The 25,000-nt window shown below is 49.3% G+C and overlaps 1 protein-coding gene across 4 annotated transcripts in view; it reads left to right on the forward strand.

Annotated features, from left to right (window-relative positions):
- The window catches only part of plxnb3 (plexin B3), a 51,585-nt gene that overhangs the window by 10,644 nt on the left and 15,941 nt on the right, over nt 1-25,000 (forward strand). Inside the window, exons 1-12 of one of the 4 annotated variants that reach the window (XM_035521878.2) lie at nt 3,295-3,495; nt 12,014-13,145; nt 16,365-16,544; nt 18,640-18,768; nt 19,539-19,639; nt 20,054-20,186; nt 21,933-22,092; nt 22,995-23,103; nt 23,591-23,699; nt 23,929-24,060; nt 24,534-24,662; nt 24,889-24,979. In XM_035521878.2, coding sequence (XP_035377771.2) covers nt 12,030-13,145; nt 16,365-16,544; nt 18,640-18,768; nt 19,539-19,639; nt 20,054-20,186; nt 21,933-22,092; nt 22,995-23,103; nt 23,591-23,699; nt 23,929-24,060; nt 24,534-24,662; nt 24,889-24,979 — 2,389 coding nt within the window. In that variant the 5' untranslated portion in view covers nt 3,295-3,495; nt 12,014-12,029. Of the gene's footprint in view, nt 1-3,294; nt 3,496-12,013; nt 13,146-16,364; nt 16,545-18,639; nt 18,769-19,538; nt 19,640-20,053; nt 20,187-21,932; nt 22,093-22,994; nt 23,104-23,590; nt 23,700-23,928; nt 24,061-24,533; nt 24,663-24,888; nt 24,980-25,000 lie in introns of those variants that run through there. The other 3 variants (XM_035521879.2, XM_035521880.2, XM_035521881.2) reach the window with 3 other exon arrangements.

The raw sequence follows: 25,000 nt of genomic DNA on the forward strand, positions 1-25,000 counted from the left end.
CGGTTCGTTGGTGTCGTTTTTGACATGAGGCGTATCACAATAGCAACACATAACAATATGTGCACAGGATCATATTTTGAGCTCCATGTGCAGCACTCGTATGTGCTGTTAACAGGCCAAAAAAACAACATTTGGTTCTAGAGTCAAAGCGTTTAGTCACAGCCCGTGAAATACTGCAGCATGTAAAAGTGATTAAGGCCTGTTTGCATTTCTGCAGATCCGGGTGTAGTCATCTCTCCTCACCCTCGGCGGACTGAATCGAATTGTCCTCGGAATTATTATTCTGCTCAGGCCTTTCACTCCGACAGACGCTTGGTTGGCTCGCCTTGTAAAAAGGAAACTGCTGCAGAGCAGGGGTCAGAGGTCATCAGCAGCCACAGTGGCAGCATTCAGAGCTTGCCGAGCACCATCCCAAACGCGGGAAGGTCGTGGCGCTTCCGTTTAAAACGCACACTGGCCAGCTTTATCGAGTCCCGCTTCGGTTCTGTAACAGGCATGCAGCCTGCGTGTTTCAGCTGGGACCGCATGAGTGAGGGGTACTGTGTCAAGGGGGGGGGGGGTGAATTCGGGGTGCTCCCCCTGTTGTGGGGAAGAGTGTTTGGATTCTACGAGGCATGAAACTAGAACACAATCAGTGTCTTCAGTTTCTCTTTCACGCCGTCACTTAAATGCACATTCACACACACTAATACACTTATGCTTACACGTACACACACACACACACACACATTTGTTTTCATCCTTTGTCAGAAGGTGTCACATATTTAATAATATATGTACTATATGTAAACATTTTGCTAAACGTAACACTAAACATAAAGATGTTTTTGCCCCTGCACCTTTAAAACATGAAACATCTTGGGGGGATAAAAGTTAAAAAGTAATTTAACTGTCAGGCTGTCTGATGTGCTACAAGCGAACACACACACACTTACACTTAAATATGGTATATATATCCATTTATTAATTTAAAAAAACAACAAACACACACGTGTACACTCACATGATTCATGTATTACAGACACCAGTGGAAATGCTATAGTGGCCGTAGTGGTAGGGTGTATCTCTACCAAGCAGTCAAAATGAACATAAAAGTACATCTAAACTGTAATAATGGTGTGTGCCATGTGAGTATGTGTGTTAACATTTATATTTTACGGCATTTAGCTGACGCTTTTATCCAAAGTGACTTACAATTATGACTGAGTACAGCTTGAGCAGTTGAGGGTTAAGCACTTACTCAGGGGACCAACAGTGGCATTTTCCCACCCTGTCTGCGTCTGTGCGACTACGTTTCTCAGAAGTGTTTTCATAGCCCTTTCTTTGGCAGGCATGTGCTGCACGCGCACCTCTGCTCCGGACAGCGCAACACTGCAGAAGTGCTGCATGCAACCAGCGAGCTTCTCCGGCTGCTGCCCTTCCGCACCACACACTCCCTGTGCAAACATCTGCGCCGCCACAGGAAACCTCTGCTGTTGCTGGCCTTTGCTGCCTGCTTCTCACGGGCATCAGCAGCCTCCACGGAACAGGCCGTAAACCATGTTCACAGAATGCCCGCTCTGCTTTTGTGTCAGATATTTTCAGGTTTCCCTGTTGTGTGTGTGTGTGTGTGCGTGTGTGCGCGTGTGTTCGCTGCCCTCAGTGAACCATCCCTACCATATTCTGACTCAATTATTCAAAGCACAATTGATTATTGCTTTGAGGCACCATTCTGCACTCCAGCATTCCAGAACGACGGACAGGCAGACAGACAGACCCACAGTGAATGCTGTCTGCCTGCGTGCGTGTTCACGTATGCGTGTGTGCGTCTGCGACCGACCCATTGAGAGCCTGTCCTTGGCGTGCCAGCCAGGCGTGTTTGGAAGCAGAGAGCAGGGTTGCATCTTCCGAACAAATCCCCTCATTGTCTGGTTCCGAGCTGCAGCCCATGGCTCTGGCAATGTAAACAGCTAGCCACAGACAACTGTTGGGCCGCCCGTATCTCTGCCAAGCCCGTAAGCATACGCTTCGCCTCGCCCCACACACGCGCGCACCGCTGCTATTCCAGGACTCATAATTGCGGTGTTTAAAAAAAACACACACCATTTCATGCAAAGCCAATTGCTATTAATTGATAACAAGCCAATTTTTTTCCCGGTGCCGTGTTTTTAACTGTTGTCTCTGTCTTGCTCACTGCGTGCTCTCCTCCCCCCACTCTTCATTATTTCGGGGATGCGTACATTTTTGTTCCACCTGCCAATAATGGTTTCCTCCCACCGTTGGACACATTTCCCCCCAATTACTGCGTGTCACCTCTCCACCCCTCTCCTCCACCCGCACGGCCATTCATTACTGTCTTCCACGCTTTCAGTCTGCCTGCTTCAGTCATTCTCTCTCTCTCTCTCTCTCTTTTTCTCAGTCTCCCTCAGGTTGTCTTTTCCTCTCCCTCTGTCTCTGTTTGTTTTCTTTTCCCATCTCTCTATCTCTCTCCACTTGTTTCTTTCATTTTTCTTACACTCCCTCGCTTTTTTCTCCTCTTTTCCTCTTTCTCTGCTTACCTATCGCTCCTCTCCTTCTCCTCGTCTTCCTGTCTGTCTGTCTGTCTGCTTGTCTCTCTTGCTCCTTCTCCTCTTTTATCTGGTTTGTGCAGTGGAAGGTCTTTGTGAGGAGGATTAATATTTTATGAAGAGGTATGATGAGGGCTCTTCACTGCCAGGCAAACAGTCCCAGCTGAGCCCTGCTCACCCGTCCGGAGCTCAGCTCGTTGGAGAGACCTTCCCTTGTCTTCTGCTTCCACTGCCTCGCTCACCCCCCTCAATTCTCTCTCACTCATGTTATGAATAAAGAAACTGGTACACATAATGTGTAATGTGGCTGTTTCACTTACGGTAATGTCATTTCGGGCTCTGCTAAATTCACTCAAATATTTCATACATCCTTTTAAACATATTATTCATCTTCCACTTTTGTAAAAGTTCTTTGACAGACGTGGTCGCGCGGATTCATCTTAGCGTCGTGGAAACTGGCGCAGTCGGGGGACGTTGGACAAACAAACGCAAGTGATGTGAAAGAACCGGTTAAGGAGACGACGGCCTTGGCTTTCAGGGACGCTCGCCAAGCGCACGGGAGGCTCACTGGGGTCCGGCCTGGGCGGAGGCGCGAGCTTAGACACGCGCTGCAAGCGCGTTCTAAACTCGCGCGGAAGACGCGACGTGAAGAGGCGAGACTCCGCCTGCTTTTTTTTGGGGGGGGGGGAAAGCTCCGCCTGTTCGGAGGCGTTTCGCTCGCGACTGGCGACTGGGAATAAGCTCCGCCCACTGCCGCGAGGGGTCGGCTCGCGCTGCCGTGTCTGATCGTGGCTCCCTCCGAACAATGTAACGCGCGCATAATGGGACCTGTGGGGCGTGCAGGGTAGCTGGGCTGCAGGGTCGCTGCGACGCCTTCATCGCCGTTTGCTCCGTCGTAAGAGTCTCCAGCCACGCTTTAAGGGAATGCAACTCCGCGCTGCCGAATAAAGTAAGTAACACAATGCGCCAACTTTAAATCGCATCCGCTCCCGCCGCGTCGTTAAACCGAGAGCTTAGTTACACTTTGTGTGGTTGATTTGATTTTGTTATGTAGTAAAAGTGAGTGAATTGAATGTATGTGAGAGCATGACGAAGTTTGGCTGGCAATTGCTATCAATTGCTTAGGTGTGGACCACCGAGTTATTAATGATCTGAGGTTAGCTGAAACCTTCACGCAGGTTAAGCTGTGGTGTTGCTATTAATCAGTCTGAACTAAAACGGTAGTTAATTCTTCCGGGTCTCTTTGTCTGACCGGTGAACGGAGGTGATTTCTTTATTTCTCGTCTGTGCGGGCTTGCTGTCAAAGGGCCCTTCAGGTGAGGGAGGGATTTTTGCGCGTACATCCTATTTTAATCGGAGCTCATCATCAGCTCTGTGCTTTTTTTTTATCCGCGAGAGAGGAGAAAGCGTGGAAAATAAAACCAGTTTTTCAACTAATGCGATAATCAAATACTATACCAGACTATTGCATGCTGTTTTCCTTTGTTACACGCCGTCTCCATTTTAATATCCACTGGGCTTATATTTGGGCGTATCTTAACAAGTTGTTTTATTTATTTCTAGCATTTTTAAAACTTTACTGAAATATTTAGCCACCCCATAAGCATGCACTATTTATAATAAAGTTACATTTTCAAAGAGTTGCACCAAGCAGCTGGAACACCCACAAGACTGTAATTATACTAATATGGAGGAATCTTGTGCACCTTTGGTGAATCCATTAGAAGCTAATCAGAGGCTAACTAGATATTTAATTGCTCATGCATTCAGTCCCTTCATCTAGAGTGCTGCTCTGTAAGTATGGCTGGTTATTGTATTACCCTCAAGGGAGACGTGACTGCTGTCACTCAGGCCAGCTAGAACAGCAAATCGACATCGTGACAGAATCAGTACTGCAAAAGTAGAACCTTTCTATCTCGCTCTCAAACACACAGACAAAGTCTTTTTTTTTCCCCCCTCTCACACTCTCTCTACACGTGTATTTGTACAACATATGCACACACACACACACATCGACACGTGTGCACACACCACCTATTCCCCCTCTCATCTACATAAATACACTCACACACCCGCACATACATGTGCGTCGACGTGCTTGCACACCCTCACACACTCTCTTCACTCTGTCTCGTTATCACTCTATTGTCTCCTGTCTAAACACCCCTCCCCTCCCGTCTGGGATTGCTGTGTTCTTTACCTTCAGCACATGCTGGTGTAATCTTCTGCGGGGCTCTAATCTGCTACTTCTGTTGACATTCTCTACTTGGTGTTCTGCGTGAACCCCACACCCACAAACAAGCCCCACCCTACACTTTCTTTTTTTTATTGTTCTGTTAATTTGAACATTTTCATTTCCCATGTGTATTTGTGTCTTTTCCCTCTCTTCAAAGAGAGCTGTGGGCTTGTAAACTGTGAGACTCATAAATTGTTTGGGAGCGTTCAGACCGGCTCCAAACCCCACGCATGCCAAATGCAGCAACCTCACAGCTGGTTTAAGTGTTTTCTGACATTAAAAGGTCCATTACATAGAGTGGTGAACAAGGGCTAAAGGACCAACACAACACAAAAATGAGCTGTTTAAGGCACTTTCTGAAGCCTGAAAACAAAAACACAGCAGTTTTAGTTGCTTTCTAAAGACAACATCACCATTGTTCAATAAACACTATCTTTCCATCACAGTTGGCATTAGAATGTCCTGGAAAAGAACTGAGTTCATAAATGGACTCAAACCCACCAGGATGGATGATAACATTCTAGAAGCTTCCCAGCAATCACACACAGGTACAGTAAACCAAACCCAAACTTTGGGTTTGTTGGTGTTGGGTGAAGAATGGTTCAGGCCACTGAAAAACATCATTATTATAGAGGGATATATATATATATATATTTTGTGTGTGTGTGTGTGTGTGTGTGTGTGTGTACAGGGCAAAAGCCCCAAAGCTTAATTAATATCTGGGGTGTGTGTGTGTGTGTGTGTGTACAGGGCAAAAGCCCCAAAGCTTAATTAATATCTGGGGGGGGTGTGTGTGTGTGTGTGTGTGTGTGTGTGTGTGTGTGTGTGTGTGTGTGTGTGTGTGTGTGTGTGTGTGTGTGTGTCAGAGTATGCACAATTGAAAACCTTGAACGGTGAATCAACAGTGTTAAACACTTTTTTGGTGTGTGAGTGAGAAGGTACCCATATATTCATATCTACGTTTATGCAGTAAGAATATGCTCATAAACACTGCGCTCCTTCCTGCATTATCTTGGCTTTCATTGGAGCAGTGTGTTTATCGGCCCCCGTCGAATAATTAACAGTGCATCGCCCCGCACAGATGCTTGACAGGGTGGCGATGAAAGCTGCATGCGTATGTGTGAGGAGAGAGCGAGAGAGAAGGGGAGTTAAGTGTGTGACAGTGTGAAAACGAGAGCTGAGGTGATGCCTCATAATCATAATCATATAGCAGGAAGCCTCTTGGTTTGTTTTTCTTTACAGTGAGGGCGACGGTTTGCACCAGGCTGAGCCACGCGAACGAGGCTGTGGCGAGACCTCCTGGCCCAGTGCTCAGGTCACACCCGTGATGGTGCCTCCACCTGATCAAGATTAAGTGTGCTGTGTTATTGCCATTAAGTGTGGAGTCACTTCCTCGTTAGAGCAGAATACCAATCTTGTCTTTATCGTGGCAAGTTATTAGAGCGCCATTCTTACTCCCCAAGTGGCCATTAAGGGTCATTAGCATCAGAACGAGATGGCATCATCATATTTGTTTATTCTGAGAGGTGGTAATTAGACAAAGTGAACAGTGATTGGTTGGAGTCTGTCCCAAACCGCCCCCTCCCCTCACACACACACCTCCCACCCAATTCCTCTACAAATTCTTCCAGGAGTAAAACAGCACTCAGTAGTGCCCTGCCAACCTGTGTCCACGCACGCACGCACGCACGCGCGTTCCCACCTCGCGCCAACGACTTGATCATATCAAATATTCCAGTGCATGCGAAATGTGCAAAGAAATATTCATGAGCTCAGTCGGCAGGCGTGAGGCGAGGATGTGGAGGAGGCACGAAAGGAACGAGGGACAGACTGAAACAGGCGGGAACGATAGCAGAGTTTAGGGCGAGAGAAGGAGTAAATGAGAGAGGGAGGCTGTGATGCATTAGGAAACTGCTGGAATATTCAGGTGGTTGCGTTGCTAACTGCGTTATTTTGTCTTGCTGCTTCTTCCTCTCTCGGTTCTTGCAGCCATGCACCTCTTTCTTTCTCTCCTTTTCCATTTTTCTTTCCTCTGTTTCTGTACTTTGTGGAGTGTTGGCCTCCGCCATATCAGCCCCACCCACCCACTCCGAGTACGGTATGGTAATGACCCCCCCCCCCCAAACCAGGCCCCCTTCTACTGCATAGAGGTGGTGATTAAACCACTACACGCCCCAGGCACACACACACTCTCTTATAAATATATATATATATACACACACACACACACACACACGTACTTGGTGTGCTGACACTCTCATGCTTGGCATCAAAGAGACTTATAAATCCCTAGTCCCCCCCACTCTCATTCTCTATCTGTGTTCCTTTCCTCCCTCCTTCTCTCTCTCTCTCACTTCTATTCTATTTTCCAACGGAGGGAGCCCATGCTATAATAATCAGTGGCTGTCTTCAGAATGCCTTCATTGCTCTGAGATGCTTCTACTGTCGCTGCGTGTCGTGTGAAATGCTTGGGGTGTGTGCGTGTGTATTAAGCATGAAATGATTTGTGCGTGTGTGAGAAATGCTCTGTCTTTGTCTCCCCTCCCGGCCGCACACTTGTACACGTCGAGGTGTGTGTGCGGGAGTGGGTGTGGCTGCCCTCGCTGTGCCCTCTTCCCCAGGGTGGTACTCTCGCCCGCCTGGGCCAACGTGAACCGTGCCTACTCTATACGCTCCACTGCCTTTACAGCTCACCTTCCCATCAGCTCTGTGTAAAGGCAGCCTCATTTGTATTCGTTGATTTTACTAATTTATTGGAATTTGAGTGTTTGCGTTTCCATTAGAGTTCAGTGGTAAAGTCTAGTTAGTGGGTGTATGTCCGTCTGTAGCGTGTGAATATAGAAGCTGTTTGGTGTACACAGAGTAATGGCTGACTGTGCACTTGACTTCAGACCAAACCGTATGGGTGAGGTTCAAATGGCTCTCACTGAATCCAACATCAAAGCACCGTTGTCTTCGGTTTCCACACACACACACACACACACACACACACACTGTTACTTTGTTTGGTCGTCTCCACCCCACCCATACACACAGATGCGCATCTTTTCATCTTTGGAATAAGGTGTAGGCTTTGTGTGTGGTGTCCTTCAGCTTCTTGTGTGTATCCTAGTCGTTGTGTCTGTCTGTCTGTCTGCCGTTAGATGCGTGTTTGCGTGTCTGTGTGTGTGTTAGTCAGTCAATATCTGTCTCCTCCAGTGTATGGTGTAGCCAAGCGGAGGATAAAGGACGCACACGCATGCACACACGCACACGCATGCACACACGCACGCACACTGTAATTGCTTGGGCGCCTGTTTCTGGGTGTAATGGGTGGAACCTTTGACAGCAGTGTGCAGTGAGCTCAGCAACACAGCAAGTATGTGTTCTCTCCACGCCACTGCCCAGACGAGGTACAGACGAATAATTGAACAAGAGAGAAAGAGATGGAGGGGGAGAGATAAAGAAGCAGAAGGTAACAGCCAGTGGAAACAGTTGACGACAGCGAGGGACTCGGCCAGTGTCAAAGGTCAAATTGGGTATCTGAGTGACTTAATGGCTTAGAAAATTCATTACATTAGTGGCAGGCTTCAGTTCTCCAATCCTCTTGTACCTGCGTTTGCCGTGGACCAGGAGGGCCCCACTTCACCCCCCTGCTACTGTAATGCCCGTGAGCAGCAGACTCGCCCTCCATATGCCAGCTGCCCGTCAGCCGGCGCATAGCCACACCCTGACCTTGCTGCACCACACACACACAAAGGTGGCGTGGCTTCAGTCTGGTCTGAGGAGAGTGCGTGTGTGTTTCCTCTGATTCCCTTGGAAAACCGGGAATGGTTGTACCATTTAAGAGAGAAATGGAGAGCACACTGGAAAGGGTGGGATGGACAGTTGGAGAGGGAGAAAGGACGGTGGGAGTGGTAGGGGAATGCTGATACTGCAGAAAGGACTGCTGAATTTGAGCTGTGAAATTGGCTGTTTTGACAACGATTGAGACCCCCTGCACTCTATTTTATCAGCCTTTTGTTCGGTACGGTTGCCTTCCTGGGTTGTAACCACACACACACACACACACACACACAGGCTGTGCGACTTCAGCAGACGTCCTCTGGCTTGTCTGTGTGTGCTGTGATTTCAGGGAGGATGTGTTGAGGGCGACGCACCTCTTCATCCCCCTGTTCCACTCCTTCACTCATTCTCCAGGGTGGAGGCTCTTCTGGACCCGCCACCGTTTTCTTTCATGTAGTGCATCAGAATTGTGGCGCGTGTCACAGCTGTTACCGGCCTTCTGTACAGAGCTCGGTTCTTTTGTTTCTGGCCTGTCTTAGAGGGGCTTTCCTCCAGAAGCTAGAGCGGAGCGTCTCCAGGTCTCCCACGTGCTCTAGCACTGATGAACGTGTTCGGGTGTTTCTGCTCAGCGGTCGGTAAGACCAGGTCACGTGACTCACAGGAGAGTGAGCATTTCCACCAGTGCCTACAAAAATCACTGGCCAATCAGAAAGCTGCTTTGAACCGGATGCTCAGAAGCAGTATTCTGATGCCGATGGCGGATAGTGGTGGTGTCCCATGTTCTCGTTGTTAAAGGAATACCCAAAACCTCTGTCCTTCCCAGAGCCCAAAATGCAAAACTTAACAGATATAACTGGGAATGTCTGACCTAAACATTTCATCTTTATCTTTTAGTGAACAAGCAGTTTATCTAGACTAACTAGAAGAAAATTTTGCAAAATTCTCTAAACCAAATGATAACCTAGATCGCTAAGAAACCATGCAAACATTCATTATTATAATTATTTTATAAAGCTAAAGTTTGTTTTATTTAAATTGATGGATGTAACTCCCCCATCGCATGACCAATGCATCAAAGATTTGGTGCAAAACCTCAAGAAGGAAACGCAAACAGCTCTGAGAAGCCTCGTTATGTGTGGCGTGAAATACTCCTAAGTGTTGGTACGCCACATAGGATGTTAGAAAGCTGGCTTGCATAATCTCACCGCTACCACTGAACTGAATGTTTGCACTTTAATGAGGTGAGAGACTATAATGATTCAGTCACTGCATATGCGTGTTTGTGTCTTGTGGTTTCGTCTCACCGCACAGCACGCATTTTCCCCATTGACCCGCACACCCCACAAGTAATGGTGCTTTGAAACCATCCCTTTACGTCACGGGTACCGTTGTGGGGAAAAAGCCCTAACTGTTTGTTACATTCGAAGACGTAGACAGCCATGCACAATGTTACCTGAGCATCACAGCTTGGTCCTCTGAAGTATTCTGCACTAACCCGCAAAGATGAACAATAATGTAATCTAGAAATTGGAATTAAAATATCATTGCTGAAGTGGGCGGAGCACCACGGCAGGTGCGGAGGCCCACATAAGTGGCATAGTTTGTATATAAACACCACTGTGAAACCTCACCCCAAATGGCTAGAAATCTAAAAAGCTGGTACAATGGAATTTTCTTAAGACTAGCGTTCGGTCACGGCTAGCTAAGGATCCTTTGAAAAAACCCCCGGCTTTGCGGGGCGGTCACCAGCAGGCCAGCGCGCAGCCGTTGTCCGATTCTTTAGCCTGCGTTGGTTACAGCGGGGGGTGGGGGGGCACTGGGCAGGGGACGCCGTTCCGCCATCACGTCTCATAAACAGCGTGCCGGCGTACGTTGGCAAGGCCGGGCCTAATTGAAAAGAAGGAGCTAATCTCGCCAGCGTGTCAAACTGTCCTTTCATTGAGCGGAGGCTTTGAAGAGAGGAGATGGCGCTCAGTGGAGCTGAGGAGCTGAAATGCTCTGCATACTGATGGATCCCAGCAACTGCTCACGCTCTCATCTTTCATATAACGGCGTGCAGGCCCCCAAGACTTCTGCTTCTGCAGTATGAATTAAAGATGACTACTCTCCCTCCCTACTGTGCGCTCGCGCGCTCTCTCTCTCTCTCTCTCTCTCTTTCTCTCTCGATAATTTCATTCTAAGAGAGGAAAAAAATCTGTCCTGCATTTTGGCACAAATTAGTCAAGGTCCTAATCAGAGCTGCTCCTGTATTTTTCACAGGCAAAGTAGCAGAGAGGGTTTGTTTTTTTTTCGTGATTTTCTTCTTTCGCTTGTTCTAAGCTGTTTTCTAAGCTCTCTTCAAACTGTTACAGGTGCGTTTGTGTTCTTGTGCGTTTGTGTACTGGTGTGCGCGTGTCTGTGCGTGTGTTTGAATACTGGAATGTGCGTGCGTGTGTGTTTTGCGCGCGTGTGCTCGCCTCAAGCCAACTCACTAATTTCACAGCTTCATCAGATAAATTTGAGAAGAAGCAGCTACAGGGATCATGCATAATTTAGCACTTAATGTCTAACCATCACAACGTCTATCATGGCCTTCACTAGTCACGCTCTCTCGTATACGCACAGAAACTTTCTTCCATTTCTTTTTCTTTCAATCTGTAGCATTATATATTTGACTTTTTTCTGTTTTCTTTTGTTTTGTTTAACTTTTTAAACTTTGTCTTTTCACCGTCTCTGGATCTGGTTTTCTGGTCCCTTGATCTGTTCCTTTGATGTGGCCGTGCCTCGGTTAAGGTGAGGCCGTCACATCCTGCCCCTCCTTCCTCTTGTGCCCCCGGAGCTGAGGTGCCCCTGCGAGGTGCTGTTGTCCAGCTGGGGGCAGGCGGCAGGCTTCGGCCACTTCCGTCCTCCTGAAGGTGGCAGGACGTCGAACAGCACGAGTGTGTTTGAAGCTCCGACGCTTTGTGTTGGACACTGATGCACTGTGCTGCTTCCTCTGGTGTGCTTGTGTTAACACTCTGTGTGTGTGTGTGTCTCTCTCTCTCTCTCTGTGTGTGTGTGTGTGTGTGTGTGTGTGTGTGTGTGTGTGTGTGTGTGTGCGTTTCTCTTATGATTCATCCATTCCCCTCCCTGCTTGTGGACGACTATCTGGCTTTCCTTCTTCCACACTCTTCCTTCCTGTTAATATCCTATCAAATTTTCCATCCCTCCTCATTCCCTTTTGTGCTCTCTCCCTCCCCCCTACTTTCCTTCATTCACTTCCTTCCTTTCATACGCACTCCCCCCTCGCTTGGTCTTCTCTTGCTCTGTTTTCTATGCTGTCATCCTTCTATTATCTTCTCCTTTTCACCCTTTCGTTTCATCCCTCGCTATTCTTTCTGCTTTTACCAACCCCCTTTCGTTTCTGCCTCCCTCGTCCTGCCATGTTCTCTATATCTATCTCACCGTTGGTCTCTCTCTCTCTCTCTCTCTCTCTCTCTCTCTCCAGCAGGTAAGGGGGTGCCATGCCGGTCGCTGCTCCCCTTCTGCTCGCCCTCTGGTGGTGGCCTCCGGTACTGCTCCTGCTGTCACCCCCTGTTCTGCTTGTCCTCAGCTACTCCCCCAGGAGCACCTCCCCCACCTCCACCCCACTCCACAACTCCCGCCTCAACCACCTACTGTTGGACTCCAGCTCAGGCCACATCTATGTGGGGGGGGTCAATGCCCTGTACCACCTCTCCGCTGACCTCCAGCTCCTCTCATGGAGCAAAACGGGGCCCAAGCTGGACAGCCCGGACTGCCTGCCCCCCATCGACCCCAGTTACTGCACCCAGGCCCGGGAGACGGACAACACCAACAAGCTCCTCCTTCTGGAGGAGCAGGGCGAGGCGGGGCGGAGCCTGATCGTCTGCGGGACCGTCCTGCAGGGCATCTGCGAGAAGCGCAGTCTGCAGAACGTCTCGCAGGTAATGTACCAGACGGCCAACCCCGTGGACACGCAGTACGTGGCCGCCAACGACCCGCGCGTCTCCTCGGTGGGCGTGGTCGTCGAGCGGAAGGGCGTGCGCCTCATGCTGGTCGGGCGTGGCTACACCAGCAAGGGGCCGGGCGGGATCCCGCCCATCACGACCCGCCGGCTGGCGGCGTATCTCTCCGCCCCGGCCTTCTCGCACGAGGAACTGGGCAAGCTGGTGGTGGGCAGCTACTCAGAGTACAACAACCAGTTCGTGAAGGCGCTCCTCCACGGCGACCACGTGTACTTCCTGTTCTCGCGGCGCGACATGCGGAACACGCGCGAGTACAGAACCTACATCTCGCGCGTGTGCGCAGGGGACCCCAGCTTCTACTCGTACGTGGAGGTCCCGCTCGACTGCTCCGCCGGCTACAACCTGGCGCAGGCAGCGGCACTGGGCATTCACCGTGGCGGCCACGCCCTCTTCGTCGCCATGGCTGCAGGGCAGGCCTCCACACCCACGCCCACGCCCCGCTCGGCTCTGTGCGTGTACGCCATGGCCGCCCTGGACCGGGCCATACAGCAGGCGCAGGAGCTGTGCTACACGGCGGAAGGGAAAGCTCCCCAGGGACTGGACGCGGCCTACATCGAGTACGAGGTGTCCTCCACGTGCCTGAAGCTTCCTCAGGTGAGTCACGTCCCCACCGCTGCTCAGGGAGGATTAACCGTCTCGAGAATCGATGGCCCACCTCTTGAGGGGATTCTCGGCAGGCTCGGTTAAACACAGCTGTCAAGGGCTCTGCACAGATGTTTGAATTCTGTTCGGTCTGACTGTGGGACAGAGTAGTGCACCTGTGGGAAGAGAGCTGTAAGACCCACTTCAGTGCATCTGTAAGATTTCTCTCATTTACTTGAAGAAATTCCCTCGCTTGTTTGAGAGAAATCCTCTCCGTTGAAATGTTCTCTCGAACTTCTCTCGCCAGTTAGTTAAAAGCCTTTAACCCAGGATCTTAGTGTTTGGCTAAACCTTTTTTAAAATGAAACATGATGCAGCAGGTGGCCGACTGAACGGACACTCTGCAGTTCTGTCCACAGCACATAGCCACGCGTGCCTTAACTCCAAGCCTGGCGCCACTCATTGCCGCTATCTCGCATCCGAGCGGCACAGCGGCGCAGCTCACAGCCGGCAGTACTGCAGCGGTGCTTCAAAGCGCCCCTCTACTGGCGAGAACAGGGCACCAGTGGGCCACCAGCGGGCGGCGGCTGCCTTTTAACAAGGGCCAAGTCTGAAGCTAAGGGGCCGTAAGCCTGCGCGGCGCACCATGCAGCCCATTAGCGGGGTCAGGGCGAGACGGTGGGGTTAGTGGCTCGGGTTTCTGGGAGGGGCCGCCGGGAGCAGAAACCGGGGACAGCTGGGCTCGCGATGCGGACGTGTAGGCTGCAGAGAGAGGTCCGGGTTAGGTTAAGCCGCAGCTGTCGGACGCAGCACCAATTCGTCCGGCACGCTGCGAGCCGCACGGTTTCTGGAACGCTGCCCCACACTCAACCCGCAGGTCTCTCCGCCGTGAGCCATAGCTGGGAAGCTGATACTGGTTGTGTCTCGATCCTCGGTGCACTGATCTCATTATGCAGTGTTCTCACGTTGTACTGTCTGTTATTAATGGCTGGTTTAATTACGGGGAAGAACGGTGTATTGGGGTCTTATTTTTTGAGCCTTAAAAAAATTAAATAAAGAATTCTGTGGAATATGAGCAGACTAATAAAAAGGGCCAAAATTAAAGTGATACTGATCCAATTAAACAGTTTTAAACCTGTTTACGTAGTAATTTTATATGGTGTCGGACAGCGTCAAACAGATACATCCTGCTGTTTATGGTAATGGCGTAAAATAGTGATTTTTACTTGCTTGGCAATTAGCTTCTGCAGGAAATGTGGTCCAGATTTTACTACTTTCATATGAGAAACCACATGAACATTTGAAAGAATAAGGGGATGTTATGGGAGAGAGGGGGCGTGTGTGTGTGTGTGTGAGTAAGAAAATTACGTTTTTAATAGGTTGTAGGGGGCAAAACAGGGTGTCTTTGTGTTAGAGTTTTATTGTGTGTGTGTGTGTGTATATCCAGATTCAAGCTGCAACTGGTTTGAGTTGTGCTGACCCATATCCTCTCTGAGCTTGGTTACGCTGACCAACACACATATACCCACACACACCAACACACCCACACTCTCCCACATCGCATTACTGACCTCTGAGCCTCTGATCTCCTCTGTGCCCCACCCCACCATCCACACACACACACACACACACACACACACACACACACACACACACACTTAGCTTACACCACAGTGGCTTATGTAACCCTAATAGAACGCACTCAGATTTTTGGTCTCATAGGTCATTTGGCTGTTTTTAAACTCCCCGACACAGATCAACTGTGTTTTATGAACTGCATATTGTGTTTTATGAACTGCATATTGTAGAGTTGCATCTTTTAAAAGTAGCCATTAAAAAAATGGCTTTGCTAGTACCAACAGTCTACATTATGCTGTAGCCTACACAATGCTGTGCGTGGTTCCCTTTACTCGAACGCCAGCTTTCGCATGCTGAGCCCTGCATTGTGCGCCTGTCAGGCAGCTACAACAGCTGCAGGTGTGGAATGGCCCTGCAGGCGGGACGGCGGCTGAACACTTCTGTGACCAGCTGATGGCCTGTTTGATGATGACAAGCTTACAGTAAAAGGGATTCACACTTCGCTTTTTTTTCCCACACCATGTTTCGTCCACATCGATTCGACTATATTGATTTTCCCCTACTCGGTGAATAGTGGTTCAGGTGGTTCCATCCTGGTATGGAGAGAGCTTTGCTTCTTTCTTTAAAAAAAACAATATTTTTTTTTTTAACATTTTAACATGAATCATTCATTGTTTTGACTCGGTCGAACACGACCCAGCTGGTTAGCACCCCAGCGGAGTCAACTTGGAGAAGGAAGCGTTTGGGCTTCTTCACAGCTGGTGCAATGAGAAAGCAGGGCTCCAGTTTAACTCGCTCCCCGTTTAACATCCCAGCGCTCCTCAGTGGTGGATTGGTGACGTTAACTGAGGGCTGCTCCCGCTCCCGATGGTCTCCCCTCAGAGGACCGCTGCAACATGAACCTAACAAACCAGAGGAGCCTTTGGGGCTTCAGAGTGAACCACAGATGTGTGTGCTCGTCACGGGATGGTATTTGTAGCATTTTTATGGAGGTGGCACCCAACAACCTTAACCAGCTGCCACTGGTCATGTTCGTCCCTGTGACCGAGGGTGACGGAGCTGGGGAACTTGGTAGCCTTTTTCGAGGCTTTGAACTTTGAAATCAAAGCACATCTCTACCAAAATCCCATCATCCCCCTGCTGGCGGTTGTGTGTTACTACAGCAGTGTGGCGTCGGTGGGAACCAGGTGTATGTTGAAGTAGAACTCTAGAAGGTGCTGTGGCCACCCTGAGCTAGAGCTGGAGAACTATCACAGCCCCACAGAGCCATGTCACATACTACCATGATCACAGAAAATACTAGTTTCTCATTGGCTACCAGGTGTTTGTAATTTTCTTGTATCAGAACACTGCTAATAGTGGATATGGACATGAGGGGCTAATAAGTTAAATAGAAAACAACATAAAAAGCATAAAAATGAATTTGCTATTTTCATATAATTCCGTTAGCAAACAATACAAAGCCACCGTTTTTCAGAACCTGGTAAGTGGCCGTGGTGTACGCATGCCAAACTGTCCGGACGGTAGCGTCTGCTTTCTGTTGTGGTCTCTGCCTGTCTCTGTGGTATCCTGTTTTGAAATGGATCCAAAATGAAATGGCTTGGATGAAAGCAACCTGACCAATGGGTACTGTGTGTGTGTGTGTGTGTGTAGGAGTCTGTGAGTGAATACCCGTGTGGAGGTGAACACACCCCGAGTCCCATCGCCAGTGTCCAGGCGGTCTACTCCAAGCCCGCCATCACATGGGCAACCCAAATCACGGCCGTGGCTGTGGCCACCGAGGCCGGACACACCATCGCCATCCTGGGCGACAGGAGCGGACGACTGCACAAGGTACCAGTCGCCGCTTGTGTGTGTGCGTGTGTGAGAAAGTACAGTTTCATTAATGACTTTTATATTTTAGTTTCTTTAGTGTGTGATGATGCTGCGTGCGTAATGTCCGTGAGATGACCCCTTTTGACTCATAAACTATGTATTGCTCCTCAAAGTGTGACACTGAATATTGGTGCTATTGAGGGAGGGTTATGGCAGTCCCAAAAAAAAAAATCACTCTAAGACGAGTATCTGACTTGCTGATGTAATCGAATTTTTAGATGTTTTTAGATGCTTAGGTCAGTCAGCATGTGCCTTGGGGCAGCGTCGTGCATTGTGTTCGACTGTGACCTTGGTTCCGGTCAGTGTGCAACGTGGTCTATATTTTTTGCCTTGACTGTGTTAGATTGTATTTCCCAAGCACAAAGCGGTTTTGTAACGTGAGGGAGCTTCCGCCTGGTGTTGAGTCACATTCTGCCGGGGTCAAGGACAGTCTGCTCATGAGCACGCTGATGGAAGCTGCCAAAGATCGCTTTTCAAAGGCAAACTTCAGACCGGAACCAAGAGCCAGCTAGGTCAGTCAGGGTGTCCCCTGCTGGTCACTCTGTGGTACTAGTGCAGGGGCACTTCCAACTGGACTGCAGCTGTCGCCTGGTTCAGCTCCTCTGCTGACTACCTCGCCCCTTGCCTGGTGCATGATGGGAGTTGGAGCAGATGAGAGGTGGGTGTGCCTGCCAGCTGGTCCCTGGGGTTCAGGAGTCCACTGGGTGGAAAGCAGGTGCCCACTTTAGCGTCTCCCCCCCCGTGTGTGTGTCTCCCCCTGTATGTCTCTCCCTACGCATCATGTCGCTTGGGGCAGAGGAATGCATGACGTGCACGTGCGGCAGCAGACACCTCTGGATCGCCGCCGCGCCTCACCAGCGCAGTCTTGTTTCCTCGCAGTCGGCAGCGTGGCGGAAGGGGTCTACGGTTTCTCTGAGCTCTGGAGAAAAGGGGGGAAAAAACAGGAACAGCAAGTTGTCTTCTCTGACACCCCCCCCACCTCTCTCCCTCACCTCCTTCCTGGCACTCCTTAATACCCAGCGTAGCCGATAATGATCTGTTGCCTCCGGCTTTGGTGATTTATGGCTGTTGAGTGTGTGCAGCGGCAGGGAGCTGCTTTAGGAGTCTGTCGCTGCTGTGCTGGTTGGTGTGGGAGTGTAAGTGTTAACGGGGGAGTGGGATGTTTGTGCGTGCCCGAGTGTTTCAATCTCGTTGTGCGAGATGTCTGCCACCCGCTGTTAGCCCGATCTGGCCCGAAGGGATGTCTGTGATCATGTGAGGAGAGTGCGAGTGCTTATGAATGTGGGTGGGTGGGTGTGGCTGTGAGCTTTTGAGTGTGTGTGTGTGTGTGTGTGTGTGTGTGTGTGTGTGTATATATGTATCAATGTATCTGTGCTGGCATGTGCTTGTGCATTTGCATCTTGCGTATGTATATAGATTTGTTTGTGTGTGTGTGTGTGTGTGTGTGTGTGTGTGTATATATGTATCAATGTATCTGTGCTGGCATGTGCTTGTGCATTTGCATCTTGCGTATGTATATAGATTTGTTTGTGTGTGTGTGTGTGTGTGTGTGTGTGTGTGTGTGTGTTGGTATGCATGTTTGTGTGTATGAGGATATGTGTATAGGCATAGCTTTGTTTGTGTGCGTGTGCGGGCGGGTGGGTGGGACATGACTGGGCTTGTTGGGAGCCCTGGTCCCCGAGTGGCCCGACACTGTGGTTCATTGTCTGTGGGCTGGTTGGAGCAGCTGCAGCTCCTCCAGGGCTTAATGAAATATTAACGTTCTCCATCGGAACAGGCGGTGTGTTTACAGCCCTCAGCACCTCGGGCTAGTCGCATCCCAGCCTCCGCATGGTAGCACCCCACTGGCTCTCCACACGCCTGACGCCACACACTCCTCCCTGATGAGACTGCACCCATGCTGTGTGTGTGTGTGAGAGAGTGTGTATGTACGTGTGTGTACAAATGCATTTATGTATTTGCTATTAGAAGAATGTACAACATGCGCTGTTGAAGCTGGTAGAACAATGCAATTACCTGGTGTGTGTGTGTGTGTGTGTGTGCGCGCGCACAGGTGTTTCTCCATGCCAACGGTACAGGTGCTCTCTATGAGTCAGTGGAGGTGGACAGTGAGAGTACCGTCAATGCTGACCTGCTGCTGGACTCGACGGGACACAACATTTACGTCCTGACCGAAAGAAAGGTGTGTTCAGTTTATCATAATAGAGGTTCAAATAAGTGAACCGAGTAAGAACACCTGGATTACACCACACACTCATGGGCGTGTCAAATGAGTATAATTTAGGTTAATTTATATACGGGGTACCGATGTATTATTTGCCAAAAAGGACAATTTTGAGTTTGTTATTGGTTTGATATTGGAATATCGGCTGATAATTTTCATCTATTCAAAGATTAAGCCGTTTGTCTAATTTATGCCTCATTTTGTATATTTCTACAGTTAAGAAAAATGCTAATAATCAGAGATTGTTAGTTTTATTTTGTAAAGTGCAATCTTTTGTTTAGAATAATTTTCACATCAGATTTAATGCAGAAAAGTAAAATTCTCGGTTATTAATACTGGTATCGGACACAATCAAGTGCTATTGGTCACTTATGCTGATTATCGATTATCTTATTGGCCCAAGAACTTCAATACGAAAGATTCTGGATAACCCGAACCATTTCAGGTTGTAGGGTATCGCATGTCACATGTTCTGCCGCTTCAGAGGAGTGGGAATTCAGTGTTGTTCCCAGCAGAGCTGGAAACAAAAGACTAACGGCATTTCATCCGGCCGAAATGTGTGAATGCAAATGATGTGCGAGGGTGGATGTCAAAAGTGGTGCCTCTTTTCAGTGTGTTTGAAATGCCAGCTCTGCTACTGGATTACAGATCACAGTCATACATTTACCAAAGTTTTTTCGCGTTGGATATTGAGCGCGTGCGTGTGTGCGTGCGTACGTGTGTTCCAGGTAACAAGGTTGCCAGTAGCTCAGTGTGAGCGGCACCTAGACTGTCATTCATGTCTGTCAGTCAGAGACCCCTACTGTGGCTGGTGCTCCCTGGAAGGAAGGTATCCTCTCCCCTCTATTTCTCTCCGGTCGTTTTCCTCTTTGTCTGTACTGGTCTTAGGCAGCGTCTGTAAAGTAGGCCATCTCGCTGATGTGACTGTCAGTATAGTTTCATTGTGCCACTCTCAAAACTTATTACTTCTGTGTTACCTTCTCAGTCCCTAAATCCTCAGGCATCACTACTCAGCCTTATCAGACCTGTCTGAGAACTTTGAGTCTTTCTTCGTTATTGGATTTAACGACACTGTTTGGTTTACTTACACTTTGCTGACACACCTCTGTTAAGCAGTTATTTGTGTCTAGCCACAATGTTGACAACAGAAGGAAAATTTGAACCAGTTGGATCAAAAGCAGTGTACACTTTAAAACAATGACCTTATTATTAAGATGTGTGTGGGTGTGTGGGTGTGACCTAGGTGTACCTGGAAGCAGGAGTGTGTTCGCCACACGCAGCCTCACCACTGGTTGTGGGGCTATGGGCGCGATCGGCAGTGTGTGTCCATCCAGAGTCTGGATCCAGCCATCCAAAGCCGATATGAGCAGACCCAGGTACACAAGCCCACTACAACCCACACTACGGAAAAGCTTGCACAACACCTTTGATGTTAGAACGCGTTACATCATCAGTCGGCTTCAAAGAACGTATGTAGTTTTGCAGTAGCTGTGAAGTTCGGGGAAAAAGACCCCACCCCCACCCCCCACCCACACACACACACACACACACACACACACACACACACACACACACACTGTTATTTCCACCTCTCCCTTCACTTTTCCTTCTTTGTGATGAAGCCGTTCCCGCCCCTCCACCCCTCCGCCTCCCTGCCTCCTCCGTGCTCCTCCGCGTCTCCTGCACATATCCCTCGGCTCCCTGGCACCAGGCCAGGACCACGCAGCGCTCCCGCTCAGAGAGCTCCCGCCTCTCCCGCAGATCTCAGACCAGTGGCGGACTCCCTCAGCACAGCCGTCAGCTGTGGGCAGCAGGCACAAAGAGCCAGTAAAGAGAAGAACGTCGGACTCAAATGTCCAAGCGTGTGGCGTGAACAGCGGCCCGGGTTGAGCTGTGTGGAGAGTGTGAGCGTTCGGAAGGTGTGCTTGGGCCCAGACTGAAGTAAGGGTGAAGACCTCTGCATTATGGCTTTCAGACAGAAAAGAGATTGTAGTTGCCTTCTGTGGATGGCGGGTTTGTCCTTCGAACCCAGAGGGTCAGCACGGCTATCCTGGGGTCTCCTGTGATGCTGGAACTACTGGATGTGAGCCCCGTGCCCGCACGGAGATGAGGGCTGTCACGTTGGATCCAGCACAGGCCAGAAACGGAGCTGCCCAAGACAGACCACTCGGCCGACCCCGCTGTGCAACACAAGAATACCTGTTTATTTGTTTATTTTTGAATATATATATTCAAAACAATTGGTGAAAAGTACAATTATTCGAGAAGCAGCATGCAGCGAGGCCACGTTTGTTGGCCCTAAATGCCGATCACAGTGACGTCACAGTTTATTTGTGCAGTTTATTTACCTTCTCTGTTGTCTGTACTATGTACTCGGGAGGTTCGGGGTGGACGGTGTGGTCCTAGTCCTTTCAGCAGGTCTTAGACTTTGTTTCTAGCCTTTTGTGAGTGATTTTAACTTGTACAGCACTATGTTAAAAAAGTTTAGTCGAATGCGTTTCCTGTATCGACAAACTCCCCTGATGTTTTGAGTTTCACATCTGGGCACTGGCGTGTGCAGGACTTGACAGTGTGGAATGAACGGACACTGTGTGTGTGTGTGTGTGTGTGTGTGTGTGTGTGTGTGTGTGTGTGTGTGTGTGTGTGTGTGTGCGCTTGCTTGCTCTAGTGCCTTAAACTCTCTCCTGTTGCAGAGTGTGAGTGGTGTCAGTGTTTAGGCTGGTGACCAGTGTAATGAGCGGTTATGGAATTACTTGTCAGTCAGTCCAAGACAGTCTGACACGTCGTCCGCCTCAACGAACCCCAATTTAACCATTACTCACACCCGATTGGATACAGCAGCCTGCTGGCGCACACACACACACACACACTCCCTCTGCATACCTCCCATCCATGTTCCACTGTGGAAGTAGTCACCCTGAAAAATTGTGGGTTTTCACCCACAACCCCCCCCCCCCCCCCCCCACACACACACACACACACACACACACACATACATGATTTTCATCCCCTGCTGGCTGGAAAAATAGACTAAATTAACATTCAGAGGAGCAGGCTTGGTGAGATGCTGCGCTAACAAATGTGCCTGAGCGTTTTTGCCGGCCTTCCTCTGTTTCTCGCAGGTCTCTTTCACCGTGCTGCAGTTGCCAACGCTGTCTCAGAATGAGTCTTTGTCCTGTGCTTTTGGGACTCTCCCCGCTCAACCTGCCGTCGCCGTGGAGAACAGAATCACCTGCCAGTCGCCTCCGCCTCAGCTCCTCCCCCCAAGCCCCTGGGGCAGCGGTGAGTGGGTGGGACTCCTGTTACCGAGGCGATTTCAGTCTGCCAGCCAACTTGGAGAACATATTTCCTTTCTGTGTGAACCGCGATGACCTTCTTCTAGAAATAACCATCATTATAAATCCATTATAAGTTTTTTCTTTTTTTAAATCATCGTTTCATTCGCATGTTCTCTGTCTAAAAGTGTACAAAATGTTTGAGACTTTTACACATAATTTAAACTAAATTTAAACTTTCAAATCTAGGCATTTCCATAGATGAAGATTACATTTCCACATTTGAAGGCCCCAAGGCTTATTTTGGAAATTAATTGAGCGCCATAGAAGCGGCACACGAAGCGACAAAGTTGCGCGTTTCTGAAATTCGACACCAGGAGTGATGACATCGAACATCAGCTCGCATGCCAGCTTAAGTATGTTCCTGAAAGGAAGAAGCTTAGCCCAAAGCCATGCTTGGGAAGTGAGCATCACACACTCAAGTTTCCGTCACACAGTTTCACAGACGACGACGCCTCCTTGCCTGCAGACGCCCTGATGGGTCCATCGGCTTCGTGTGTTGTTGTTGTTTGGATCAGAGTTGCCAGGCTGAATGACTTGGAGGAGCGACAGTCTCCCAGACTGGGACTGTTGTTTTCCTTTCTTTTTCGCCCCCCCAACTTGAAGGCAGTAGATTCGGATCATCCTCCGATTACGGAGTCTTTCGTCAGCTGAATAGGGCGCGTGGGAGCCGGGCGAAAACATTGCCATAACAGTAGACCAGAGTCAGAAACCCGTAGCCATAGTTAGTGACCGAAGTGCGTCTGTTGTACCTTTGCGGCGTCTGTTCTGACTGGTGTGTCTGGTTGTGTGTGTGGGTGTGTGGAGTCTGTCCTGACTGGTAGACCTTCTCCCCTCCTCTTCCCATAGATCACATGACTCTAAAGGTGGCACTGATGTTTGGAAAAGTGACCATCTCTCACACCAACATCACCTTCTATGACTGCAAGGCTGTGGGCAGGCTCAATGCTACCTCACCGTAAGGGCACACACACACATACACATACGCATGCACACACACATACACATATACGCACGCACACACGCGCGCACACACACACACACACACATACATGCCCGCACGCACACACATACACACAGTGATAGACATTTGAAGGATGAACTAAAATATCTTGTACTCTCTTTTGACTGTCCTTTTTTAACGTTCTGTACGCAGAGATCTGTGCTATTTAGGTGTGTGTAAGTAAGTAGCAAAAGCACTGGTAATGAGCTAAACTGGATCAAATTTATGTCTGAAAGAGTACATTTAACTGCAGGAGTATGTTTGATACCAGTCATTTCCTCTTGTTTGAATGTGTAATTGGATAGCTAGTGCTGCAGGGAGTGCACGTGTGTGTGTGCGAGTGCTCGCGTGTGTGCGAGTGCTGGCGTGTGTGTAAATGGAAACTCTTTTGCCGCAGGTGTTTGACAGGTTTTGTGTGCTAATGTCGTTTTTGGCACTGCAGGTGTATGGCATGCGTGAGCAGTGCGTGGCCATGTCACTGGTGTCCTCGAGATGAACTCTGCACTCACAATGACAGCTGCCCTCAGCAGCACATCATCTACAACAACAGAGTGAGACACTCGCACTCCCTCACACTTTTTCTCTCTCTCTCTCTCTCTCTCTCTCTCTCTCTCTCTCTCTCTCTCAGCCCCCTTGGTCCCCCTTTCTGAGGTTTACCAAACGACTTCTGGATATCACTGAACTGAAAGGGATTGTGTGCCTCTGTGCTCCCATTTCACGAGGTTTGTAGTTATTACTGAAGTCAATCTAATCCTGTGTGTGTGTGCGCGTGTGTACCAGGAGCCCCATGGCTTGGATCCCCGTGGTGCGGACTCCTGTCCCTGTTTGTGGGCTCTGGAAAGTTCTCCATTAATCCCAGTGGGGTTGGACACCCAGCTGTCACTACAGGGCAGAAACCTGGATATATTTGAGGTCAGACAACAGCGCTTTCCTTGGTTTTTTCTGTTTTTTTTTTCTTCTTGTTTATTTAGGACGCCCCACCCAGCAGAGAACTGCACTGCGTTGCTTAATGTACACGGCCTGCATGCTCTTTTAAGAAACAATATACACATTTGGCATTTGCAGTACTAATATAGCAAAATGTTCTAATATGCATTTGATTTGCTTACAAATCACAAATGTCTTGTGTGCTGTGACTCATCTCAGACATCCTAGATGAGCGTTCTGTGGATTTTGTATTCATATGATCCAATTAATCAAAATAAAACAGGCCAGACTTTAACTCAACATTCACTAGTGTGTTTTATTTACTGAGCATCATCTCTCAGTGGAGCAGTGTAATTGCTGTACAGTATTCTCATGAATTGTGCAACTGTAGGTCATTATGTGGTGTGCGTGTGTGTGTATGTGTGTGTGCGTGCGTATGCGCGCGTGCGGGCGGGCAGGTGGGTGTGCAGGACCAGGAAGAATACCAGTGTGTGGTTGTGATCGAGGGCCAGGAGCTGCTTTTACCCGCCACGCTAGTCCAGAGTGGAGAAACAGGCACACATGTGTTCAAGTGTAAAACCCACCAGGTAACGGCGTCCTCTAAAGCACACCTTCCACGCTGCCGGAAGCTGGGGAAGCCCGGATCACACGCAACACACCTCACACTGCTCATCAGGGGTCTGTCTGCTCACCAACAAGCTGAGTCACACATGCTAATGCAGGTGAAAACTGTAGCTTTGGGTTTCAGGACTGAGAGAAGCTCGCGTGCGCGTGTGTGTGTGTGCGCGCGTGTGTGCGCCCTTGTGCCCTCAGTTTCAATACAGAGTAAAGCAGTTGGAGTACCTGGCCCCAGTGTACCTGCTGAGGGGCTCTCAGCGTATAGACTCTGCACCGCACCTCCGCTGTAAGTACCAGACCTCTAACC

Source organism: Electrophorus electricus, chromosome 25 (assembly GCF_041902795.1).
Source record: "Electrophorus electricus isolate QZ-2024a chromosome 25, ASM4190279v1, whole genome shotgun sequence".
NCBI lineage: Eukaryota > Metazoa > Chordata > Actinopteri > Gymnotiformes > Gymnotidae > Electrophorus > Electrophorus electricus.